We start from the raw sequence: 22037 nt of genomic DNA, 5'->3' as shown, positions 1-22037 counted from the left end.
CATAAATTTAAACACCAAAACAGAAAAGGGTTAATATAATAGATTTAGGAAAAATGTATAAATACCTACATAGTATTTCCAATTAAATATAAAATATACCAATTACAATAAATGTTTACTTAATGTCTATTCCTTAAATGCTTCGTTTACTTAATCAGTGCAAATCAAATTAATAGTTATTATAAGAGTGCTTTTTATTTATTTGAAAATTTTCCAGTTGGTTTTACTTATTTATCTATCTTGCCATATAGTTTGTTCTCCATGCAACCAATGTCAGTAGCTATTTTTCGTATGCTTAATAATATTTTCCCCAGTGCATTATCTTCCGGTTTTTGGGAACCGGAGAAATAGCCGGGAAATTCGATGCTCGCTGTAAGTAGGCAAGCACAAGTGCCGGACAGACGGCGACAAGTGAAGAAGTGAAGAACTGGACAGGAACAAAGGCTACTTAAGCAGCCTTGGCGCCAGTTGGTTGTCCATGTGTGGATCGGGAATCGAGTGTGTCTGGATGTCACCGAAAGCCACAGTGTCTGGTAAACGCTCCATTTGGTCAGTGATTCGCCCAGACGACGCCAGCGGACTTCAATGGGATCTGGATCTGTATAGGAAATACGCATCAGCTAAGCTTCATTGTCGGCAATCACACAAAAAGATATCCTATGGGACTTATTTTAAATACATTTTCCAAACATTAGTTGTGAAAGCATTGTGAGTAGATAGTAGATTTAATGTTTGGTATTGTCTCAATCAGAACATACATGAAATTATCAATGAACATAGTTTGAATTGAAGACTTATTGCTGCCAATAGGCAATCGAATTTATATTTTGTATTGTTTTATAAAAAAAATAAGCTTAGTTTAAAAATAAACATATAATAAACATAAACATTAAATCAATTCATATAAAGAAATGTCAGCTTTCAAAAATTTCTTAGCTATTTCCTGTTTGTGAAATACCTCATTTACACATAACAAAAAGTAATATGAGATATTACCAATTAGTTGTATAAGAAATTATCCATAAACTATTCTTTGAGAATTTAAAAATTTTAGAAATAGCAAGAAACAAGTTTTTTATAATCTTTCTAAGAGCGATTGAACTTTGAGTGTATCAGAAAAGAACTTTCAAGAAGAACTCCAACTGGCAGCCTTGTCTTGTCTTAAAACCTTTTGGCTTTGTGTGAGTTGCTGGGCCAGCTCCACCTACCAATCTGCAACATTCGACGTCTGCTTGGCTGGTTTGCAGCACCTGCTCGTTTAGTAAAAACTGCAGCAAAAACTGCCTCAAATGCAACTGCAACAGCAACAGCAATCTTTTGTGGCAGAGTCACGTTGGCTGCGCATGCGCGGGTGAACAAGACTCGTAGACTCATCTCCACAAACAAACAAACAAACGAGCAAACGAACAACAAGTGCAACAACAAAAGGCAGTTAAAATGCATTTAGTAGCCGAGTATCTGTGTGTGTGTGTGTGTGTGTGTGTGTGTGTGTGTGGGTGTGTGTGTTGAGTATCTGTGTGGCTGAGTGCGAAAGAGCTGGCAAGTGTCATTCTTATGGGTGCCAACGCTGCCCTTTTTTTTACCTCTTGCCTTCCGACCAATAAAATTATACTAATTCCTGACTTTTTGATTTCATTTTCTGTTTGTGTTTGTGTTGTTGCCAAGGATTTCGTTACCTAAGCACACACATACTCAGAAAATCGGGAGCTCTCGCTCGCACTTGCAGTGATCTTATGCGATCCATGGCATGTGCGGTGGATCGGTGATCATGATCACGATCATCGTCATTATTTCATACCATCGCTGCCTGGCTGGCTGGCACATCTCATCTCACCTGAGGTTGAGGCTGAGGGCCCAGCACCAGACTTCGGAGCAGTTCAGCTCCAGGAATGCGCAGACAGTTTGGTTTCGTACTTGGCTCATTGCGCTCGTGCAGCTCGACCAGAGAATCCCCGCGAGCTAAATGCTCCACTCCGCTGGCTGTGAACAAAACGACTCCGACTCGGTTGATTGCATTCGGATACTTTATTCGCGGGAGTGTCAAACGTAAGTAGGTGGGAATTGTGCGCTTGGGGTTGTCTTTTCTATAACTTAAAATATCACTTTTCTCAATTTTTTCTTGAGAACAAAATAATAGCTTGAAAAAAACTTTTGTAAGACATTTCCTTAAACTCGTCAAGTTCTATTTGGGTTTTCACTGGCACATACATAAACTTCAACAGCGATGATTTTCTTATTTAGTAACCCCTCAGCCTTCAACATTTGTATTTTTTGAAACAAAGCATTTTTCTGTTGTTGTCAAGCTTATTTATCTTTTAAGGCATAGCTTTCATTTAGATTTTCGTTTCCTTTATTTTCGCTGATAAAAATATGTCATAAACAACTTTTGAACAAATTAATTCCATTCAAATCTCGTACAACATAAAATATTTTTCTATTGGAAGTAAGCTTCCGAAATAATGAATTTACCACTATTGTCTGCATAAAACAATTGTTGATTTAAATGAAAGCATTTGTTTTAAACACTCCGTTAATATTGTTGACATTCGAAAGAACCACAATTGATTAAAGAAAGTGTTTGTTCTACATTTTTTATATGTTTATAGTTTACTTGGTATTCGGTATAAAATAGCTTGAGAGCAGTCTTGTCGATTTAAAAGATTATTTTTCTAATAGCCTTGAAGGAATTTTTGTTTCTAACTTATTTTGCCATTTTCTTCGTTTAAAAAGAGTTTCTATAATAATGTATGCAATTAATAAGAAAATTAGTAGGTAGCTTATGTGTTTTTGGTGCATTTTAGATTTTCTTAACCCCACATATTTTATCGGAACAGTTACGCCTAGTATTTTTTAGTTTATGCAATTTTTAAGAGATCATTTTACCACTACCCGTTTTGTGTTTTTCAAAATGCCTAGTTGGAGATCGGGATCCCGACGATTGTAAGACTAAAAGCTCAGAACTATTTCGACCTACGATCCAAGTATTTCCTAAATTTCTAAAATCATAGGGAGAACATTTCACCACAACCCGAAAACCTTAAGTACCATCCTTGTGTTTTTCAAAATGACTGCTTTGAGTTTGTGATCCCGAAGATCTGAAACCTAAAAGCTCAGAACTTCGAGCCGAGTGAGTTGCTGCCCAGAGAGAGAAAGAGAGAGGGGTTAGAGCCACTCAAGACCCCAGAGCACGAGAACGTAATTGGTCACTCAAGAGAGCGGCGAAAAACGAGGAAGATTTTGACGTCGCGCTGGCTGGGAAGCCGAGCAACAGAAACAGAGACAGAAACGCTAGACGAGATGCGTGATCATGATCGCGATAATGACGATGATGACGATAATGGAGATGGGGGCGAAAGCCCGAACTTTTCGAGTTCTCCTCTCTCTCTCTCTCTGTCTTGGCGGTCGCTCTCTTTCTCCCTCTCGCTCGCTCGCTCCCACTCTCTCTCTCCATCTCTCTCGCAGCGTGCCGAAGTGTATCGGTGTATCTGTGTGTCGGCCGAGTGCAAATGTATCTGTATCTGTATCCGAGCCGAGTATCTGAAGTATCGGAATCAGGTAGAGGTAGACAGAAAGGCGTTAGTCGTTCAACAGCGCTGATCGAGTTTAAATCTATAGCGAAATGAGCGGCGGCGGTTGCGTTTGCGTCTGCGTCTGAACTGAACTGAACTGAACTGAACTGAACTGAAAGCCAAATTGTATCACTTGGCGCAACGCAAAGCTTTCAAGGAAAATTCTCCTCCAAATAAGTATCTGACAGAAATTCGCGACGCGTTAAAGAGATACCCCAAGTGCGTGGCGGAAGCAAAAGATATTGAGGCATTTAGTAGTAGGTTGTGCGCGAGTGTGTGCTTCTTCTGCGGCTGGGTGTGTGTGGAATGTCAACTGACGGGTTGTAAAGGGAAACCCTGAAATCCGAACAGCCAGAGCCAAAGCAAATAAAGCTGTGAATACGAATTAAGTACAACAAACAGATACAGCTACAGATACAGATACAGCTAGAGAAACAGATATACTGGAGATGCCCCAGTGAAGTGTGTGTTGTTGTGGCAGTTGAAAACTATGTGGATTATTTTCGAATCGTCAGCCGAAGGAGCAGCCGGGTGACAGGTGCATCCACAACCGCATCCGCATCCGCATCGGCATCCGCATATCCGTATCCGCACTGCAGCCCAAATATCCAAGGGTGTCATGTGCCGCGGCATTACGACCGCAGCCACATCTACCGACCAGGTGCGCCTCGAATGCGGCAACACTATTTTCAACAAGAACTCAATCTACTTCATCTACAATTATCGAAGGAAAACCGAACTCAGAACAGAAATCAGAACAGATATCGGAAGAGAAAACAGTAGCCGACGCGGGCCCACAAGAAACATCCCTATCAGATATTTACACAAGCGTGATTTATTTGAAAAGCGAAACGGCCGTGCAGCAGTGCCATAAACATCTGTAAATTGTGCAAATATATCCAAGTGTAACCGAAAGCCGCCCGCCGCGATAACGTCTCCCATTCCCATACGCATACCCATTTCGATTTTGATTTCGATTCCAATTCCAATTCCAATACCCCGATCCCCCAATCCCGTCATAAATTCAGTGGAACGAAAAGTGTACGAGACAGTTGGTCGCTCCTATTTTGCTTGCTTTCCGGGCGATCCATCACACGGCTTTCGAATTAATAACCGAACACATGTCGCATCGATATTCAACTTGAGCGATACGGGCACCCGGAGATCCAATATCAATACCATACCATACCATACCATACCATACCACTCGACCATAGGAAACTTTATAAGACTGAGGTGAGTGCCACTAAGCTTATGTAAATGTGTCAAAATGTGTAAAAAAAAAAAAAATGAAGAGAAGAGAAGAGGCGGAGGTGAATATCTGAACTTGTGAGAACTGCACACAAAACCATTGCATAATGACAGCCATGCATTTGATATCGAAAAGCCAAGCCAAGTTCATTTGATATTGAAAATTACTTGGCAGTCCGAGGAATTTTTCGGGTTGTTCGCCTTGTCGTTGGCATGTGGCATTCGGTGTGCGACATTTGAGAGAACTCAAATTGTTCTTGGCCAAAACTTCGCTATAGGAATTGGTAATGGGATATTCGGCAAGAGGGGATTGGTTGAAGGAGAAGGTTGTTCAAAGTCAATTAGTTGGGAGTATTTTTTCATTAGGTATTAATTTGTGATGGTTTTAATGGAATTGTATTTTAAAGATTAGGAACATTTGACCAGTTAACAGTATTTATTATAATGTTATTCAAATTCTATAAAATTAAATAATTCTATTAAATAAATAAAAATGCAATTTTATATTAAAAGCATATAATTAAACCCAGCCTTTTGAAAAGCAAAGTCTAATTGCCTTCAAAAAAAACAATTTTCATTTAAATAATTAAGTTTCATATATTGCTTTAAAACTTAAATAACTTAATTACCCTAGTTTAAAATTTAAAACTATTTCAATGGAATTTGTCCAAATTCTTCAAGGCTTAAAAATATTAACAAGCCAGTAAAAAAACCTGTAATTAAAATACCTGAAATGTTCAACAAGGTCTTATACTTAAATCAACCTGTTATTAAATAGATCTTTTACAACGCTCAATCAAAATATTTCCCCACGTATATCATAATCGTATTGTGCCATGGTCAGATATCCTATTCCAAGAACTCCGATGTCCTTTGTTGGTCAGCACAATAAAGTACCGTTCTGATATTCGACTAATATTATAGATGGGAGACCCTTTAAAATCTTAAAAAAAGGGAACATAAAAAGCGGCGGCAAAGACAAAACAAAAATGTCAATATATCCTGGCACATAAATAACCGAGCAGAATATAGTCCTTGACTCTATTGTATGCGATGGGTGCGTGAGTGTCCAAGGGTTTTGTGACTACGTTGGCGTTTATTATTAACCAATCTAATTGCTGACGTTGTGCGGCACAGATTACTATAGTCCATGTCATATGTATTATAGTATGTTGGGCTGTGTGCGTGTGTGTGTGTGCGATCTGGTATTGGGTAACCGGAATCAAACGTTAATCGTTAATAACAAAAATGTGTCAATTTGCGAAACATTTCGGAGTCGTTGGTGCTGCGACAAAAAGCTGAAATTTGAACTTTAGCAGGCGCTTGCGACATTTCACAGCTCCAGTTGAATTGAATTGAGCTGAGTGCGAGTTATGGATATATAGTAGTAGAGTAGTATCTGGTATCTAGAACGCGCGTATTTCACTGAATGGACTGTGAGCTTGGAAATCCCGTAGAGCGCCTGGCATTCATCGATGTCGGATGTCTAGGGGAAACCCCCGTTTGTCCCAGATCACCGGCCATCATCTGCGGCAGGTAGTGAAGAACACATATAAACTGAATCTGAAACTGAAACCACACGCAACCACAACCCATGGAATTCTGGGAACATATTAAAAACAAACAACAAATTATGAACAAATCATAAACGTATTTATGAAATTCAATTTCATTCACCCTTTCCCCGATTTTCCCCCGGTTTTCCCCTACTAATTTCCACCAATTTCCCCTTGTCGCCTTATCATAGGCCCAAGATCTCTGCTGCACCCCCCAGCGTGTGCCATCTTTTCAAAAACGAAAATCCAATTTAACCAAAAGATCCCTTTGCGCTTAAGCGCCCTGTCATATAACAAACTATTTTTTTGTTTTTTAGTACAAGATAAGATGTTAATCTTTATGTGAAAAACAACATGTAATTTGTTCTAGGTGTGTGCGTGTGCGTATGCGTACCTTTCTCAAACTCATCTTGAGATAAAATCTGGGAAATTTATAGCCTATAACCAAAATATATAGAATACTTCTAATAATTTTCATAAATTTTCCAGATAAGTTTAGGTCTTGGGGTTTTTTGAGCATTTGCCGCCTGTTTGTAAATCAAAGCGCCCAATGCGATAAGTGGAAAATATGACGATCGAAGCTACTCTAATAACCGAAGAACCGAAAAAGTGGGGGGTTGTATTGAATTTCTATTCGTAGACACAAAACGATAAAGCTGGTCCCAAAAGATCGTGTGTCAGTGCAAAAGGTGCAATGTCCGCCTGCGATTGCAACACTTCTCAGTGAGAGTGAGAGAGAGAGAGGGGTGGTAGTAGGGTGGTTGGGTGACAGTAGGGTGGCTAAGAGAGCCACCATTTTATAGTGCCAACCTTTCACCCGGCCATAAAACTTTTGGGCCGGCGCTGCTCTCTTTCCCATCAAATGGGCTAAAAAGGAAGCGACGTCGCTGCTGCTGCCGCAGTCGCAGTCGCTGCCGCAGCTACCGCCGCTGCCGACGTCGCTTACCTGCCGAAGAAGAAGAGCAGCGTTCAGTCGCGCAGCGCACGTCGTCCAACGCACACACACACACGCGCGCCCAGAAACCGAAACAGAGACAGAGAAAAAAATAAAGATACAAGATACGTATCTGGCAGATACGAAAGAGTTGGACCCCCTATAGTCGTCCCGCTTGCACCCATGGCCGCCTGAGTGTGAGTGCAAGAGCGGATTGAGTGGAATATACGATCCATTCCGAATCGGAATCCGAATCCGAATCTGAATCGGAATCCGAATCCGAAGCGAATAACCCTTGCCGACCAGACTTTAACCCATGGTTTCCTCTTTGTCTCGTTTCAGAGTTGCAAGCGACCATGCGCGCATGGCTTCTACTCCTCGCAGTGCTGGCGACCTTTCAAACGATCGTTCGAGTTGCTAGCACCGAGGATATATCCCAGAGATTCGTCGCCGCCATAGCTCCTCTTCATTTGGAAGGATCTTCACAATCGGTATCACCATCGGAATCGGGATCAGGTGGAGCAGTATCAAGTGCCGAATCCACCAGCACAGCATTAGCAAAAGCATTTAATCCATTTAACGAATTATCATCGTTCAGTGATAGTGATAAAAGCCATCTGAGAAAAACAAAAAACAAAAACAAAAACAAATCTAGCAAAAGTGACGCGAACCGACAGTTCAACGAAGTGCATAAACCAAGAACAGACCAATTAGAAAATTCCAAAAATAAATCTAAACAATTAGTTAATAAACCCAAATCCAAACCCAAACCCAAAATGGCTGTCAATCAAAACAAGAAGAAGCACCATCATCATAACCACAGCAATGGCCATCACAAGCAGGCAAAGGCATCCAGCAGCCAGTCCACAGAATCTCATCAATCATCCTCGATTGAATCAATCTTCGTGGAGGAGCGTGAGCCCACACTCGGGCTCGATCGCGAGGTGGCCTCCATCAATGTGCCGGCCAATGCCGGAGCCATCATCGCCGAACAGGGCCCATCAACCTACAGCAAGGAGGCGCTGATCAAGGACAAACTCAAGCCCGACCCCTCCACTCTAGTCGAGATCGAGAAGAGCCTGCTCTCGCTGTTCAACATGAAGCGGCCGCCCAAGATCGACCGCTCCAAGATCATCATCCCGGAGCCGATGAAGCGCCTCTACGCTGAGATCATGGGCCACGAGCTCGACTCGGTCAACATACCCAAGCCGGGCCTGATGACCAAGTCGGCCAACACAGTGCGAAGTTTTACACACAAAGGTGAGTTTTCTTTTTTATCTATTTCAACTTGTATATTTAGAATTCAATATCCACTATTGGTAAAAGATCGGAAGCGGAAATGTACCTTCATATGTACGAATTTTTATTTGTTTTGGTTTAGTTTATTGATTTTCAGCAATATTTTAAGTGTAGTTAAAATATTTTATTAACGTCAATTTAAGCAACAAGCAGCCATTGCAAGGATATTCATTAACTTAAAATGCCATTTAAACAGCTTGTTTTAATTTCTTGAATTACTAGTTCTTTAAAAGTACAAAAACAATTAATTTTCTTACACAAACTAAAAGTTTTCTGAGTCGAAATTTTAATTAACGAAAAATCAATATTACGTTTTTAAAAATATAGTCCTTTATATAATTTTATACCCTTTGCTAGTTAGTTTATCTAAAATAAATTAAGGGAAAGGCAGACTCTTACCTAATTTTTTCTTTAAAATTTTACTAACAAGTAACATTTTTATTTGGCCAGTTTTAAAGCCATCTTGAAAACCATTCTCCGATAACCATTTCATCTGAATTATAGAAAGAGACAAATTTCCATTTTGTTTAAAAAATGTTGATCTAATAAATTTCATACAGGTTTATCTAGAACATCTGATCCATTATTGTATTTTAGCAAAGAGATAGGTTTATTTTAAAAGCAGTTAACAATATTTAAAGAGAGCAACTAGCCCATTTTATTAGGACATAAGTCGCTGCCAAAAATAATCAAATCCATTTGCTTACTTCCTATACCTGTGTTTTCCACCTGCTCAGTGCGACACTCGGCCAAAGGCTTCGATCTATATTTTCCATATATATTTCCACTCATTGCAACGCGGACTTTCCGCTACCAAAATGCGAATGAAGAGCGACTCGGATTTTCCCTGAAATTCTGGTTCATCTAAGCGATTTGCATACCTGCTCGCCATCGATCCTTCAATCCTGCGATATCCTTCGCTCTATCATTCACGCAAGCGCTGTGAAATCACGCGGAAATTCCACGGCTTTCCAAAATGAACAGCTAAAAGGACACGAGCGTCCTTTTACCTGCTCTGCGGCGATGACAGCCCGGCGGTGACCTTGAAATCTTTCCTAGGAATTACACCAGGAACGTTTAGCGCATGCGCTAAATGGCTTTTATATTGTATTTGTAGGAATAACAATTATTATTAAAGCGTATTTCGCATTATTTTCCGCAGGATTATAGGGTCGAAGACAATAAAGCAGTTAGAGCAGGTAACCAAATGGCCAACCAACAAAACCAAACCAAGCCAAGTGTCTAAAGCCAAGTGTCTAAGCCGACTGGCGAGTCGAGTTTGTCTTGGATACGGTTCAGTTTTGGCCAGCATTTTTCAGGCCGCATCTGTGTGTTTTCGAATCCCTCCGCTTGATTCTCGCTTCCCAAAAGAATTTACGACTCGCTTTTCTTTGTGAGCACAGCGAAGGTACTTGAAAAACGGCAGCGGCGGCGTCGATTCAAATTAAGATTTTGTCGGCAAGCGTGCAGAGTTTGCACCTTGCTGTACTATTTATGTATATGTATATATATATATATATATTTGGGAAAGATAGATCCGAAAAGGTAGGCCGGGGTGGGCCAGGGTCTTTAGCACAGGCGCCAGTCGTAAAAAGGCGGCTGGACAACTGGAACGTGCGATTTTCGACCTTCTTTGTCCCAGATTTCCCTGCACTTTCCACACTCCGCTCGAGCATGGTAGTGGGTGTATTTAAGCAGGGGGTACTTACTTACTTACTGCAACAGGTAGACCAGGTAGGCTCTGCGAAGGTGTGTCTAATCATCTGGCCGGAGATCCGAGCCCGCTTTATATCCCCACTTGATCCACCGGATCGACCGGCTTAATTCGCTGATCCCAATTTGAGGAGGATAAAACAAGCAGCTGAAAGTCGTTTTTTTAGCAGCAATTTATTCCCATATGCACTATTTATTTTTAAATTTTGTGCTACTAAAAAGTGTAAATTTTAATCAATATTCCAGATTTTAAAAATTGTGCTTTCATAACCAATTTAAAACAAAATTACTTTAGACACTAAAATCATTTGTTGTTTATTTTTTGTCCATAAGCCAGGTGTATTGTAACCGGATATCGGAACGGTTTTGCATTAAATGTTGGTTGTTGTATTCTCTACATTTATAATATTACATTTCTCTTACAACTTATACAGAAGTAGGATTATTTATATTATAATCTTCCTTTCCTTAATCTAAAACTCACCCGGAAATAATTTTCTCTTGCCCTCTTGCAGATAGTAAAATCGACGATCGGTTTCCGCACCACCACCGGTTTCGGCTGCACTTCGACGTGAAGAGCATTCCCGCGGACGAGAAGCTGAAGGCGGCGGAGCTGCAGCTGACGAGGGATGCGCTCAGTGCGCAGGTGGTGGCCAGGACGTCGTCCTTGGCCAGTGCGAACCGCACCCGCTACCAGGTGCTCGTCTACGACATCACGCGGGTGGGCGTGCGCGGGCAGCGGGAGCCGAGCTACCTGCTGCTGGACACCAAGACGGTCCGGCTGAACAGCACGGACACGGTGAGCCTCGATGTCCAGCCGGCCGTGGACCGGTGGCTGGCCAGTCCGCAGCGCAACTATGGACTGCTCGTTGAGGTGCGAACGGTACGGTCGCTGAAGCCGGCGCCGCATCATCATGTACGCCTGCGCCGCAGCGCGGACGAGGCGCACGAGCGGTGGCAGCACAAGCAACCGCTGCTGTTCACCTACACAGACGATGGGCGGCACAAGGCGCGCTCCATACGGGATGTGAGTGGATCGGAGGGCGGTGGCAAGGGCGGCCGGAATAAGCGGCAGCCAAATCGAAGACCTTCGCGGCGCAAAAACCACGATGACACCTGCCGGCGGCATTCGCTGTACGTGGATTTCTCCGACGTGGGCTGGGACGATTGGATTGTGGCACCGCTGGGCTACGATGCGTACTATTGCCACGGCAAGTGCCCCTTTCCGCTGGCCGACCATCTCAACTCCACGAACCATGCGGTGGTACAGACGCTGGTCAACAACATGAATCCCGGCAAGGTGCCAAAGGCATGCTGCGTGCCCACGCAACTGGACAGCGTGGCCATGCTCTATCTCAATGACCAAAGTACGGTGGTGCTGAAGAACTACCAGGAGATGACCGTGGTGGGCTGTGGCTGTCGATAGATTCGCCACCCAAATGCCAACACCACCTCCACCACCACCACCAGCACCAGCACCACCCGAGTGGAAATCGCGAGCGAGAGAGCATCAAATGCTGTTTGGTTCCAAGCCGTCAATGCTTTAAACACAACGCAAACAAAATGGACTGAATATTTGAATTTTAAGTGTAAATCGTTAGACTTTAATTGTATGGAGTAAACAGCGGCAGCCATGGCCACGCCCCCAAGAGCCACAGAACCACCCGCCAACAACCACCAAACACCCAGCACCCACCGCCGACCTTGGAGCCTCTGTCAGTTTTGCCAGCCAGGCTGGGAAATACCAACCAGATCAGAGTGATTTTGAGTGAAAGCAGCGTCCACTGTAAATAGCCGCCATGCCACGCCCCCTCCCCACAGCCCTGAGAAGCCGCCCCCATCCCCCCAGATACTTCAGATATTAGATACTTTTGTATCTGTGTGAGCCGCTGCTGCTGCTGCTACTGCTGAAAAAGAAGTAAGAATAAGTGCGACCAATTGAACAAATTGTATAAAAATGCTATAATATATTTAACAAACTGGTATCTTATGTACGTACATGTTTGTGGAAAGGAGAAAGAACTATTCTACTAGCCGTTTTTTTATTGATAATTTTATAAAAAAAAAAGCAAACCATTTGTAAATTAACTAGCGAGAGTATAATCGAGTAATGACTTGAAATTACTTAGGAACTATCAAAACCTAAACACACATAACTAGTTGTAGCAAAAAAACCGATATTGCATATTGTAACTCTCTTGTATATGTACTAAATACCTATATACTTTATATGCAATACACACACCAGCACACACACACACACTTTCATCCATAAGCACACACACAAGCGCACACACACATATCGACGAAAGGGTATTTGAAACTACTTTTATTCGAATTCAACTAAACATAACTGTATAAACAAAACGTATGCTCTATAAATATATGAATAACTATTTACATCGTTATGCGTTCTAAGCTAAGCTCGAATAAATCCGTAAACGTTAATTAATTTAGAAATTTAAGACTTAACGCCTAAGCTCAGCATGTTGGATAAATTAATAGAAAACGAAAAACAAAAACAAAACAAAAAACCCACAAAAAGAAAACCCACGATGAAAGTTGAAAGGAAAATATCGATTCGTGCCTGATGTTGCAGAGCACGATTTGTATATGTAATTTTTTCATATAAACTTTATTATTTTATTTATTTAAAACAAAGCATATTTTTGATGACGACGATGATGATGATGCGGGAGCAATGAGGAAAAAGAAAGATGAAAAATATAAAAGAAAAACAATTTATTAAAAAAATATCTATTGAAGTTTGTTTATTTTGGATTTACGGTTTTGTTTGGGAAAATATAACAACAATGGTGTCACATGGGAAAATATGCAATAAGGAAGACAAATATGTTGTTATTACTGTTAAAAAGTAAGTATATGAGCAGTCCGTATATGTATTTTAAGCAATTTAGACGAATTATAAATATTATGAACAAATGTTTTCAGTTTTACTACAAAACCTTCAAAACTTTCATAATGATTTAATTGTTTTGAGCCCATAAAACTAAAATGAAAAAAATCCTTCGAGCCGGATTTGAACCAGCGACCTATGGATGCCTGCTGATTTCGAACACCTGAAAGGTTTTCGTTGCATTTTGAACACTTCTACAGTCCACCGCTCTACCAACTGAGCTATCGAAGGCGTTGTCAACACAGGTGCCAATTTAAAATTTTGCCAGCTTATCAAATTTAATTCAATAAGTGCTCAGCAAAAAAAAAACGGAAACAATGGCAAAACGCTTATCGCAGCATTAAAAACAGAAACAAAACTGTCACAGGTATACCCCAAAAACGTGCTGATAAGAAACGAGTGCCAAAGCGCTTCACTCTATAGATTATAAGCTAAATTCATAGAAAATCAGTGGAGAGGTGGAAAACCAGCTGTGAAATCGCAGCACTACGGGTAATTTGTTAATTAAATGAGCCAGTTCGAAACGGATGATAACGATCTGCATGCATATCAACTTCTCTGGAACTGTCTGAAACGTAACAAATTGCTGGCAAATGAAATGATTGGAATCTGGAATAAAACTATTCAAACAGCTGAATGAACTTTGATGCTGATAAGGGCGGGTAATAAATATTAATTATTCCACATTTCAGGTCAACAAAGAATTCAACTTGTCCTCCGTTGATTGTTTAAATCAATGTCAAGTGAATGAAATTACACAACAGTGTGAAATGGTTTTAAATAAAGACTGATAATGTTTATTTATAAACTTTTGAAAAAATATTCATTTAGGAAGAAATTAATTATGCTAAGTGAATAATGCTTGCAAATAAAAAGTATGACATTTTAAAATTAGTCATAATATAAATTAAATGTATGTATGTACATATATATATGTATAGAAAATAAATAGCACTATAAAGTTATGCCGCCGGTTTCAGTAGATTACTGATAAGAATGGGGATTGCCGTAGACTCAGCTGTAGTTTTAAAATCCAGATGTGACCCTAGTCTATTAATAGCTTCGTCGATTAAATGCTATTACAAAACTAAATGAAATGAAAATCAGGAGGGAGATGCAATTTCGTCGCCAGAATGTTGAGGATGAGTCATTCGGGGATTCTGTTCGGGTTTATCGGAAGAGTAAATTAATTTACCCCATCCCATGCTCTGTGGCAAAGTGTATTTTTTGGGCTCAATTAAATGACTCATCATCGGGCGGTCGGAAAACAAGCCTGAGAGCCATTGAATTGCCACACACAAGGTGACTGGTGATGGAGATAAAGTCCGCTCAGGGGTCTAACGCCTTGCCAAAATAGTGATCGGTTTTTCCTAGGAACTTGGCAATTTTTCCTGGGCCAAGCTAGATCTTTTAAAGCGATAGGACAACGCCCACATATTGGGTTTGAGAAAAATTCATTCAATCATAGCGGGAAATTGATACTGAGATCAAGAGACCTCACCGACGATTCCAAGATCGAAGACCGCTGATAAGCAAAAACTGGGTAGAAATTCAAAAAAAGGAGAAACTAAGCCGAGAGTCATTCTTAAAAATTATGAACATTTGTTGTAACATACCTGGGCAAATTACGAATAACTAACCCAGCCACAACTGACCCCTCGCCGCGGGAATCATTTTTCCTTATCTAACAAGACGTTTTGAGCAATCGATCCACACACGCACACACGCACACTCGCAGCCCCGAAAACCTTGCTCAATGGATCACAAACGGGTCGCCGCTCATGGCGCTTAGCCATACCGCTCTACCGCTTTCCCGCTCACCTGTCCCTCATTTCCACAGCCTCACCTGCCCCTCTCATCCCCTTATCCCAGCGTCCCCTCATCTGTGTGTTTTCGTCGGTAATTATCCGTAAGCTGTCAGTTTTTTCGCTCCGCTTCCTCTGATGCACTTCTTGGCTAACCTTTTTTATTAACCATCGTACGTGAATATTGGAGATGGCAGCCCAAAGATTTTGATTTTTCTAACACAAGCATTTCCATATAAGTTTTTAAAATTTATTGAAATTTTAAAATATTTTAAAGGGGAGTACAACTATTTAAATTTTTCTTCCAAATATATAATAAATTAATGGAAATCAAAAACAATAACATAATATTTGCGATATTTAAATAGTTTCTATGTTAATTCTTGTATATTTAACACTCCAAAAATAAAACTAATCTAAACATAATCATATTAATCTATATATTATTATATAATTATATATTATTATATATTATATTATTATATATTATATTATTATATATTATATTATTATATTATAATCTAATATATTTCCAAAAAAAGTAACACAAAATTTTTTTTAATTTATTTGCTAATTTGTGTCAGCTGCTCATTTTGAATTATTAGTAGTTCATAATATTTTTAAATTAACATTTTTATAGTTTTAAGTTATTTGACATGAAAATTCCTTTAAATTGTTGAATTTTTTTAACATATAAAGTACAGCTTCCACACTGTTTAACACGCTGCCATCCCTAATTGATATACTTATATAGATAAGACGATATTGGTCTGGTGGCCGCTTTCGGATTTCGTTTTTATGACTTGCCGCATTTTTGGCATCCAAATTGGTTTGTTAAGTATTCCCCTCGTCTTGTCGTGCCTTTGGGCCGTCAAAAATTGCCCTGTGGCTTATCGGGAACACACTTTGTCCGAGTGCTGCCGCTGCGATATTTCGTGGTTCTGGGCTCTGGACACTGGGTTCTGGGGCTCCTAGGCCTCCGGCTAAGTTCTCTGGACTTCTGGACCGCTGGACCGCTGGCCACTTGCCTGATAAGACGGATCGTGTCTTCTGCGCGCCTGTGGCATGATTCTCTTGGTCTGAGTCCCGAATGCCCAGGCCACAGGCGATGCTGCCTATATATTTTGGTTCCCCGGGGAGATGACTCACGGCCGGCGTTTACTAGGTGGCCACGTTAATAGTCGCCCCCGATACGCACTGTCTGTGTTTACACCCGGCGCCTCCCTTTCATCTGGCCGAAAAACAAACGAAAACAACAAAAAAACAAGAAATCCGAATACAATCGGCTCTCACAGTCGATATTCATTGCTGGCTCTGCATAAAGTAAAGCTCATTTCCCCCCGAAATCACCATCAAAATACCACACCACACCGCACACCACTTAAATTTGTCTCAGCTGATAAGTTGTCTTTCACTCGGATTGTTTATGAACTCGTTTTGCAGCGAGCCATTTATAGACCTTCGATAGCTCAGTTGGTAGAGCGGTGGACTGTAGATTGGCATTACGAGCGTACGAGTGTAGACATCCATAGGTCGCTGGTTCAAATCCGGCTCGAAGGATTTTTTGTTTTACTTTTTTTCTTTTCCTTAAAAAAGTTCTAAAAGTTTATATCAACTTCATAATTTTATTTATCCCAAAAAAAGGGAATAGAAATTCTCATATAAGTACATTTTTCGCTGAAAGACTCTGTAATTGCAATATTATTTTTTTTATCGCACTACCATTATCGCGAGCTATATTATATTGATCATAAAAATATAAAAAAATATTTCAATACGGAAAGTGTATTTTATAGAATATAATATATTTCTTATCATATGATCATATATTTTTTTAAATATTTTATCGTCAAACTAAAATAATTAAATAATAAATATTAATGCTATTAAAAAAATTGTTGTAAACACGGAAAAAATGTTTGTAAAGAACACAATATATTTCTAGTAAGCTGCAATTCAATTTAAAAAAAATCACCTTATTTTACGAAGTAAAACAATTCTTTTCCAAGCAAACGACCTATTTTGAACCATACATCATGAGTTTATTCATCTAAAAGACACACAAAACACACAAAAACAGCGTTGAAAAGGGCCCTTGTGTTAATCTGAAACAGATCATTAAAGAGAAAACAAATTGTAACAAAAGTTACAGCCTTCAATTTGCATTTGTCCTTTCACAAAGGAAAGGCCTGGTAGCCACAAAGCCAAAAAGGCACAATAATAACAACTGGCAGCCAAAATGGCAACAAAGGCATCAGCATCAGCATCAGCATAAAAGTCCAGACTTTTTGACTCACAATGCAGACGTCCTGCCGCTTTGGCTGCCGTTTTTCTCCAACTTCTCCGGCTTCTTCTCCGCCCAAAAACAGATGCTATCAATACATCATTTGCCTTTGTGCGGCTGTCACAAATTCATTCACCTGTTCTCGGGCCACGACTTCATCATCAGAAGCCGGAGCAGCAGCAGCAGCAATCGGGCATCCAGACAATTATACTGCGTTGATCTCCAATTAGGCTGTCGAAACTCCATTTACACGGCCAACGGGCGTCCCATAAAACATCAAGACCGTGGGCCTTTCATATCGGTGGAAAAATATGAGGGCATAAAGGCAACAGATTCAGCATCTCTCGTTAAGTTGCAAGTCATCTTCTTTACCATCATCATCATCATCATCATCGTCATCGGCGAGTTAAGTAAATACAAATATGAATGAATTGCTCACTGGCTCCTTGTGAAGATCTGGATCTGCATCTGGATCTTGGCAGATCATCATCCGGCATTGTCTCAGCCGTCATTCACCCCCTCCACTTCTCCTACTCCACATCCACATCCACAGCCAAGTCAAGTATTCGGGCGTACAAACTGAAGAGTGTTTGCCCTTTCAGCGATCTCGATCTCTTGGCCATATAACAGTTGCACTTTTGCCTTGCTGAAGATCGAAATTCGTGTAATTTCTTAATGGCTGCGATACATACTAACAAAATACTGGCTATGTAGGATACATCTCTTCTGAGCGCTGAAGCCGTACACATAAAGGGGTCTGGTGTGCTCGACCTTAATTAGTTCAACACTCGTTAGATACTCCACAAGCCACAGGCATTCGCCAGTGCGCATTTGCATGCCGAAGATTGCGATTATGACGATGATGGCATGCCGTCGGAGAACTTAATACCCCCGTTGGAGAACAGCTTTTCCTCATTACTGAAATTCCAATAGATCAGAAGGAGCATGGGTTTGGCAGTATGGAGAACAAGGGATACCCTAACTAATACTTAAATTTAATTTAAGAGATTTTGGGCACTAATTATGAATAAATTAAAAGAAGACCAATTGTTATAATTACAAAATTGATTTGTAAATATTTAAAGTATTTGTTTGAAATTACTTAGCAATTAAAAACATTTTTTTTTATTTTAATGGTCAACTTTTTACAATATATTGCTTATTTACAAAAAATTCAAGATAGCTATCTAAATAAAATGTTATTTAAATATTTTAAATCAAAAAATAATAACCAATTTTAAAAGAAATAAATGTTTTGTTTTTAGATTCCCTTACAAGCATTGTTCTGCTTTTCAGGATCCCAAAGCCTTTATGACTTCACCTACTTAATTCTTAATACTCATTGTGCTCGGCTACCCGGCTATAAAATACTTTATACCGTGCATAAAGCCAAAGTCTTGGCACTTTAATAACCACACATACTAGGGTGTTAAAATGGGGCGCCACAGCCATGGAAAGCCGATGTGGTTTGCAGCCGCGTCGCTTTGTCTGCAGCCGCGACTGCCAGCAAAAATAAATAACAAAAAGCAAAACAAAGACTGTAAGACTGAGAATGCTTTCCAGCTTTCCCTGGCAGACGGCTGAAAAAGAGGCAGAAGAACGTACACGCCGGGAGCCAGAAATCTTATTAAAGCGTAACTAAATGCCACGGATTAATGTCTAACAGGCGGTGGCAGGCAACAGGTGCTGCGCATAAATGCCAGTTTAGTGGCCGCTCTGACAGCAGGACACGCTGGGTGGACCCATGCCATGTGGACGTCGATGTGGATGTGGACCCCACAAGCGGCATTAGCATATAAGCCTTGGCTGGCTAATGAAGGCCACTGCCGCAAGTTCGCTGCCTAAGTCTTTCGCTAGTGGAAGTTCGTTGCCTAAGTCTTTCGTTTAAAGCTGGCGGAAATGCTTCACGATCAGCGAGAAAACGAGGCAGCAGTAGAAGCAGCAGCAGCAGCAGCAGTAGCAATTGCATACTTGAGTGTGTAATCAAAACAAAAACAAAACAATTAATCAGCACAAATGGCAAAACGGCAATGACTTTGGCCTGTGAATCGAATATATTTATATTTAATATCCAATTAGCATATCCGAACGTGTGCCCTGCTATTCAAACGAGGCGAGAAGTTAATTGAATGTGAATTCATTGCTGCATGTTCGAGTCGTCGTGTGAACTCAGCTGGAGTTTTGTGTGTCTTCTAAAAGTCGAGTTAATAACTCGCCGCATTCGCTGTGACATTTATAGGCTTGTTTCGCAACCCTAATGACTCAACCGAACTGGACCATAAAATATCCAATTTATTTCCTGCTCCAACCTTGTCGACCGCCATTAGAATCAATTTGAAATTTATCTTTACAGTTGTGCATAATTTAGTTTTTAATTGTCCCTTTATTTGCAAAATTTTCTATCAAACGGTTGCAAAAGTAGATGTATGCAAATATTGTATATATTTTCATAATTAGTCTGGATATTTTATGGCTGGAATATTGATTAATGAGTGAGTCTGTGAGTCGTATTTTTAGCCTTGTTGGTTAAAGTAATACAATAATTTTATGGGAATTTAAACAAGTAAATTGCATTCAGTTTGTTAAATGTGGTATTAAACTCATGTTGGTATGATGCCTATCATTTAATTTTTATCCAATTAACTATGTCATATTTAAATAAAGATTGTAAAGTTTTATAAGCGTTCAGTGTGCTAATATTTTGTTCCTATCTCAATAATATTTGCTCATACTTGGCCCTTGTTGATCGTTTCATCATCCCCACTTCAAATCAATTTTCCTACTAATCCCATAGTCAGGTCTTTACAAGTTCTCCCTACAAGTTCACCGTCACTAATTGCATTAAATAAACAAAATACTTGCTTATATGCGTAATTATGAATCGCATCGGATCGAGCAATTTTCCAGAACCCCCTTTCCATCGTTTGAAGCAATTAATAAACTAAAGACTGCATTTTAATTTTCAATTTGACACAAGCTCCCCGCGTCCGACCGTTGAGTGTTAGTTTGATTTATCATTTGCTAATTGAAAAATTATACTGTTTTGTATTTGTCAGGCAGTTAGTTAAAATGTTGTCATGTGGGGGTGAATGGGGAGGGGGGAGACGGGTGGTGGGCACTACTGACAGTGCCAATTTATTGAATGATTGGACTCGGAATCAAGCGCGCACGTTGTAAATGATACGAGTGAGGAATTTTTCCTAGGAATTTTGATTGAGTTGAATAAGCAAATGAATGGCTGATTTTCGTATTTAATATGTAAACGAATTGTGCAAGTGGCGTTCTTAAAATAGCCACTGGCATCGTAGACTCACCGACTGACTCGTCAAATTCCAGACCCTGCAATTCCGGGCAATCGAAAGACTTAGGCAATGAACTTGTACGATCCCATAAGCGATCTCAGACTCATTGTTATCCCCTCGATGGGACAGGAGGTGGCTGCATCGAGAGGGGGGAAAGCGAAAATTTATAAGCTACCCAGCGAATTAATGCACATAAATAAACAAAATGTGACGTTGAGCGAAAGACAAGCACTTGAAGTATTTTAATTGTCTAAATGCCAGCGCTGATGATCAGCTTCGATCGCCGACAACCAAACGAACCATTGCTCAGCTCCTTAAAACCACACTTTGCAACAAAATATATTCCTTTTCAGGGTAAAAAGGCAAATATGGAGTCTGCAATCTTGATATAAACCATCAAAAAATAATTTTTATTAAAGCGAGAATGGCTTAAAAATGGATTAAGTGTTTTAAAATATGGTTGTATGTGTAAACCTAAAATTTCCTTGACCATAATCTATATTTTAATAATATTCCTAGAGTTTAACTTTCATTTAACATGTAATTATATAATGTATTTATATATACTTAAATCTTTTTGTATTACAATAATTTATAATTTAAAAGAAATCAAAAATGAGATGTAAAATCTTTTCTGTAATAATAATTCAATTGATGTTTTTTTTTTTAAATCTGGGAAATGTTACAACAATTCCTATTCCGAACAATCTAGCTTAAATATACGAGAAGTATTGAGCCACTTTTAAGCAAAGCTAAGAAAAGAGTTGTTACTTCACTTGTATACATTTAAAAAGTGATTTTTTAATGACATATTATTGTATACCAAACTAAAAACCCATTCTGGTGAGTGTTGTTCAAAAACTGAGACTTGGGAAACTGTGGAAGCAGCTTGGTGGCGGGCAGGAACCTTTTGGCCGCTTGCGCCTACGACAATTTATGTGTTGGCTCGAAATTTCTCACAGAAAACAAAGGAAATTCCAGTTGGGCCTTGTGGAATGTGGCTCTCGCTCGCACCGCCATGCGATTGGGCCGCCGCCGCTGACATTTTGCATTTCGTGCAACGCATTCCTTGGGGCGCTGCTGGGCGCATGCGTACCACACACCAAGGACCATCTATATCCACATCCACCATGGCCATAGCCAAACCATACCATCCACCATCCAAGCATCCAGCATTGACACTGATGAGTCCGCTGGACCAGCAGCCTCGAATGTCGTTGCCAGAGGCTCAGTCTGGGGATCTGAATCTGAATCCAAGACGAAGATGAAGACGAAGACGAAGATGAAGATGAGGACGAAGACGAGGACGAGGACCAACGCCAAGGTGGTCACCCCAAATGCAACACGCAACAACAACTGCGGCGTGATTGTTATGGCCGTGTTGCTCTGTTGCCCCAGCCCCACCAG

General features: G+C 40.2%; 1 protein-coding gene and 2 non-coding genes across 4 annotated transcripts in view; 2 read left to right on the top strand and 1 right to left on the bottom strand.

The window, feature by feature from the left end:
- The window catches only part of LOC108147972 (protein decapentaplegic), a 38768-nt gene extending 25727 nt beyond the window's left edge, over positions 1–13041 (top strand). The window contains exons 1-3 of one of the 2 annotated variants that reach the window (XM_017274772.2): positions 3567–4805; positions 7653–8570; positions 10838–13041. In XM_017274772.2, the coding sequence (XP_017130261.1) occupies positions 7667–8570; positions 10838–11748 (1815 nt within the window). In that variant the 5' untranslated portion in view covers positions 3567–4805; positions 7653–7666 and the 3' untranslated portion in view covers positions 11749–13041. Of the gene's footprint in view, positions 1–3566; positions 4806–7652; positions 8571–10837 lie in introns of those variants that run through there. The other variant, XM_017274771.2, reaches the window with a different exon arrangement.
- A 306-nt stretch (positions 13042–13347) lies between these two features.
- Trnay-gua lies at positions 13348–13470 on the bottom strand. The gene is made up of 2 exons: positions 13434–13470; positions 13348–13383 (listed from the first exon to the last, which is right to left on the bottom strand). It is a non-coding gene; the product is annotated as a tRNA-Tyr (tRNA).
- A 3032-nt stretch (positions 13471–16502) lies between these two features.
- On the top strand, positions 16503–16604 carry Trnay-gua. The gene is made up of 2 exons: positions 16503–16539; positions 16569–16604. It is a non-coding gene; the product is annotated as a tRNA-Tyr (tRNA).
- Positions 16605–22037: the final 5433 nt, after the last annotated feature.

The sequence above is a fragment of the Drosophila elegans genome, unplaced genomic scaffold (assembly GCF_018152505.1).
Source record: "Drosophila elegans isolate 14027-0461.03 unplaced genomic scaffold, ASM1815250v1 contig_814, whole genome shotgun sequence".
Classification (NCBI taxonomy): Eukaryota; Metazoa; Arthropoda; class Insecta; order Diptera; family Drosophilidae; genus Drosophila; species Drosophila elegans.
The sequence above is the reverse complement of the archived record's forward strand: the minus strand, read 5'-3'. Positions and strand labels throughout refer to the sequence as shown.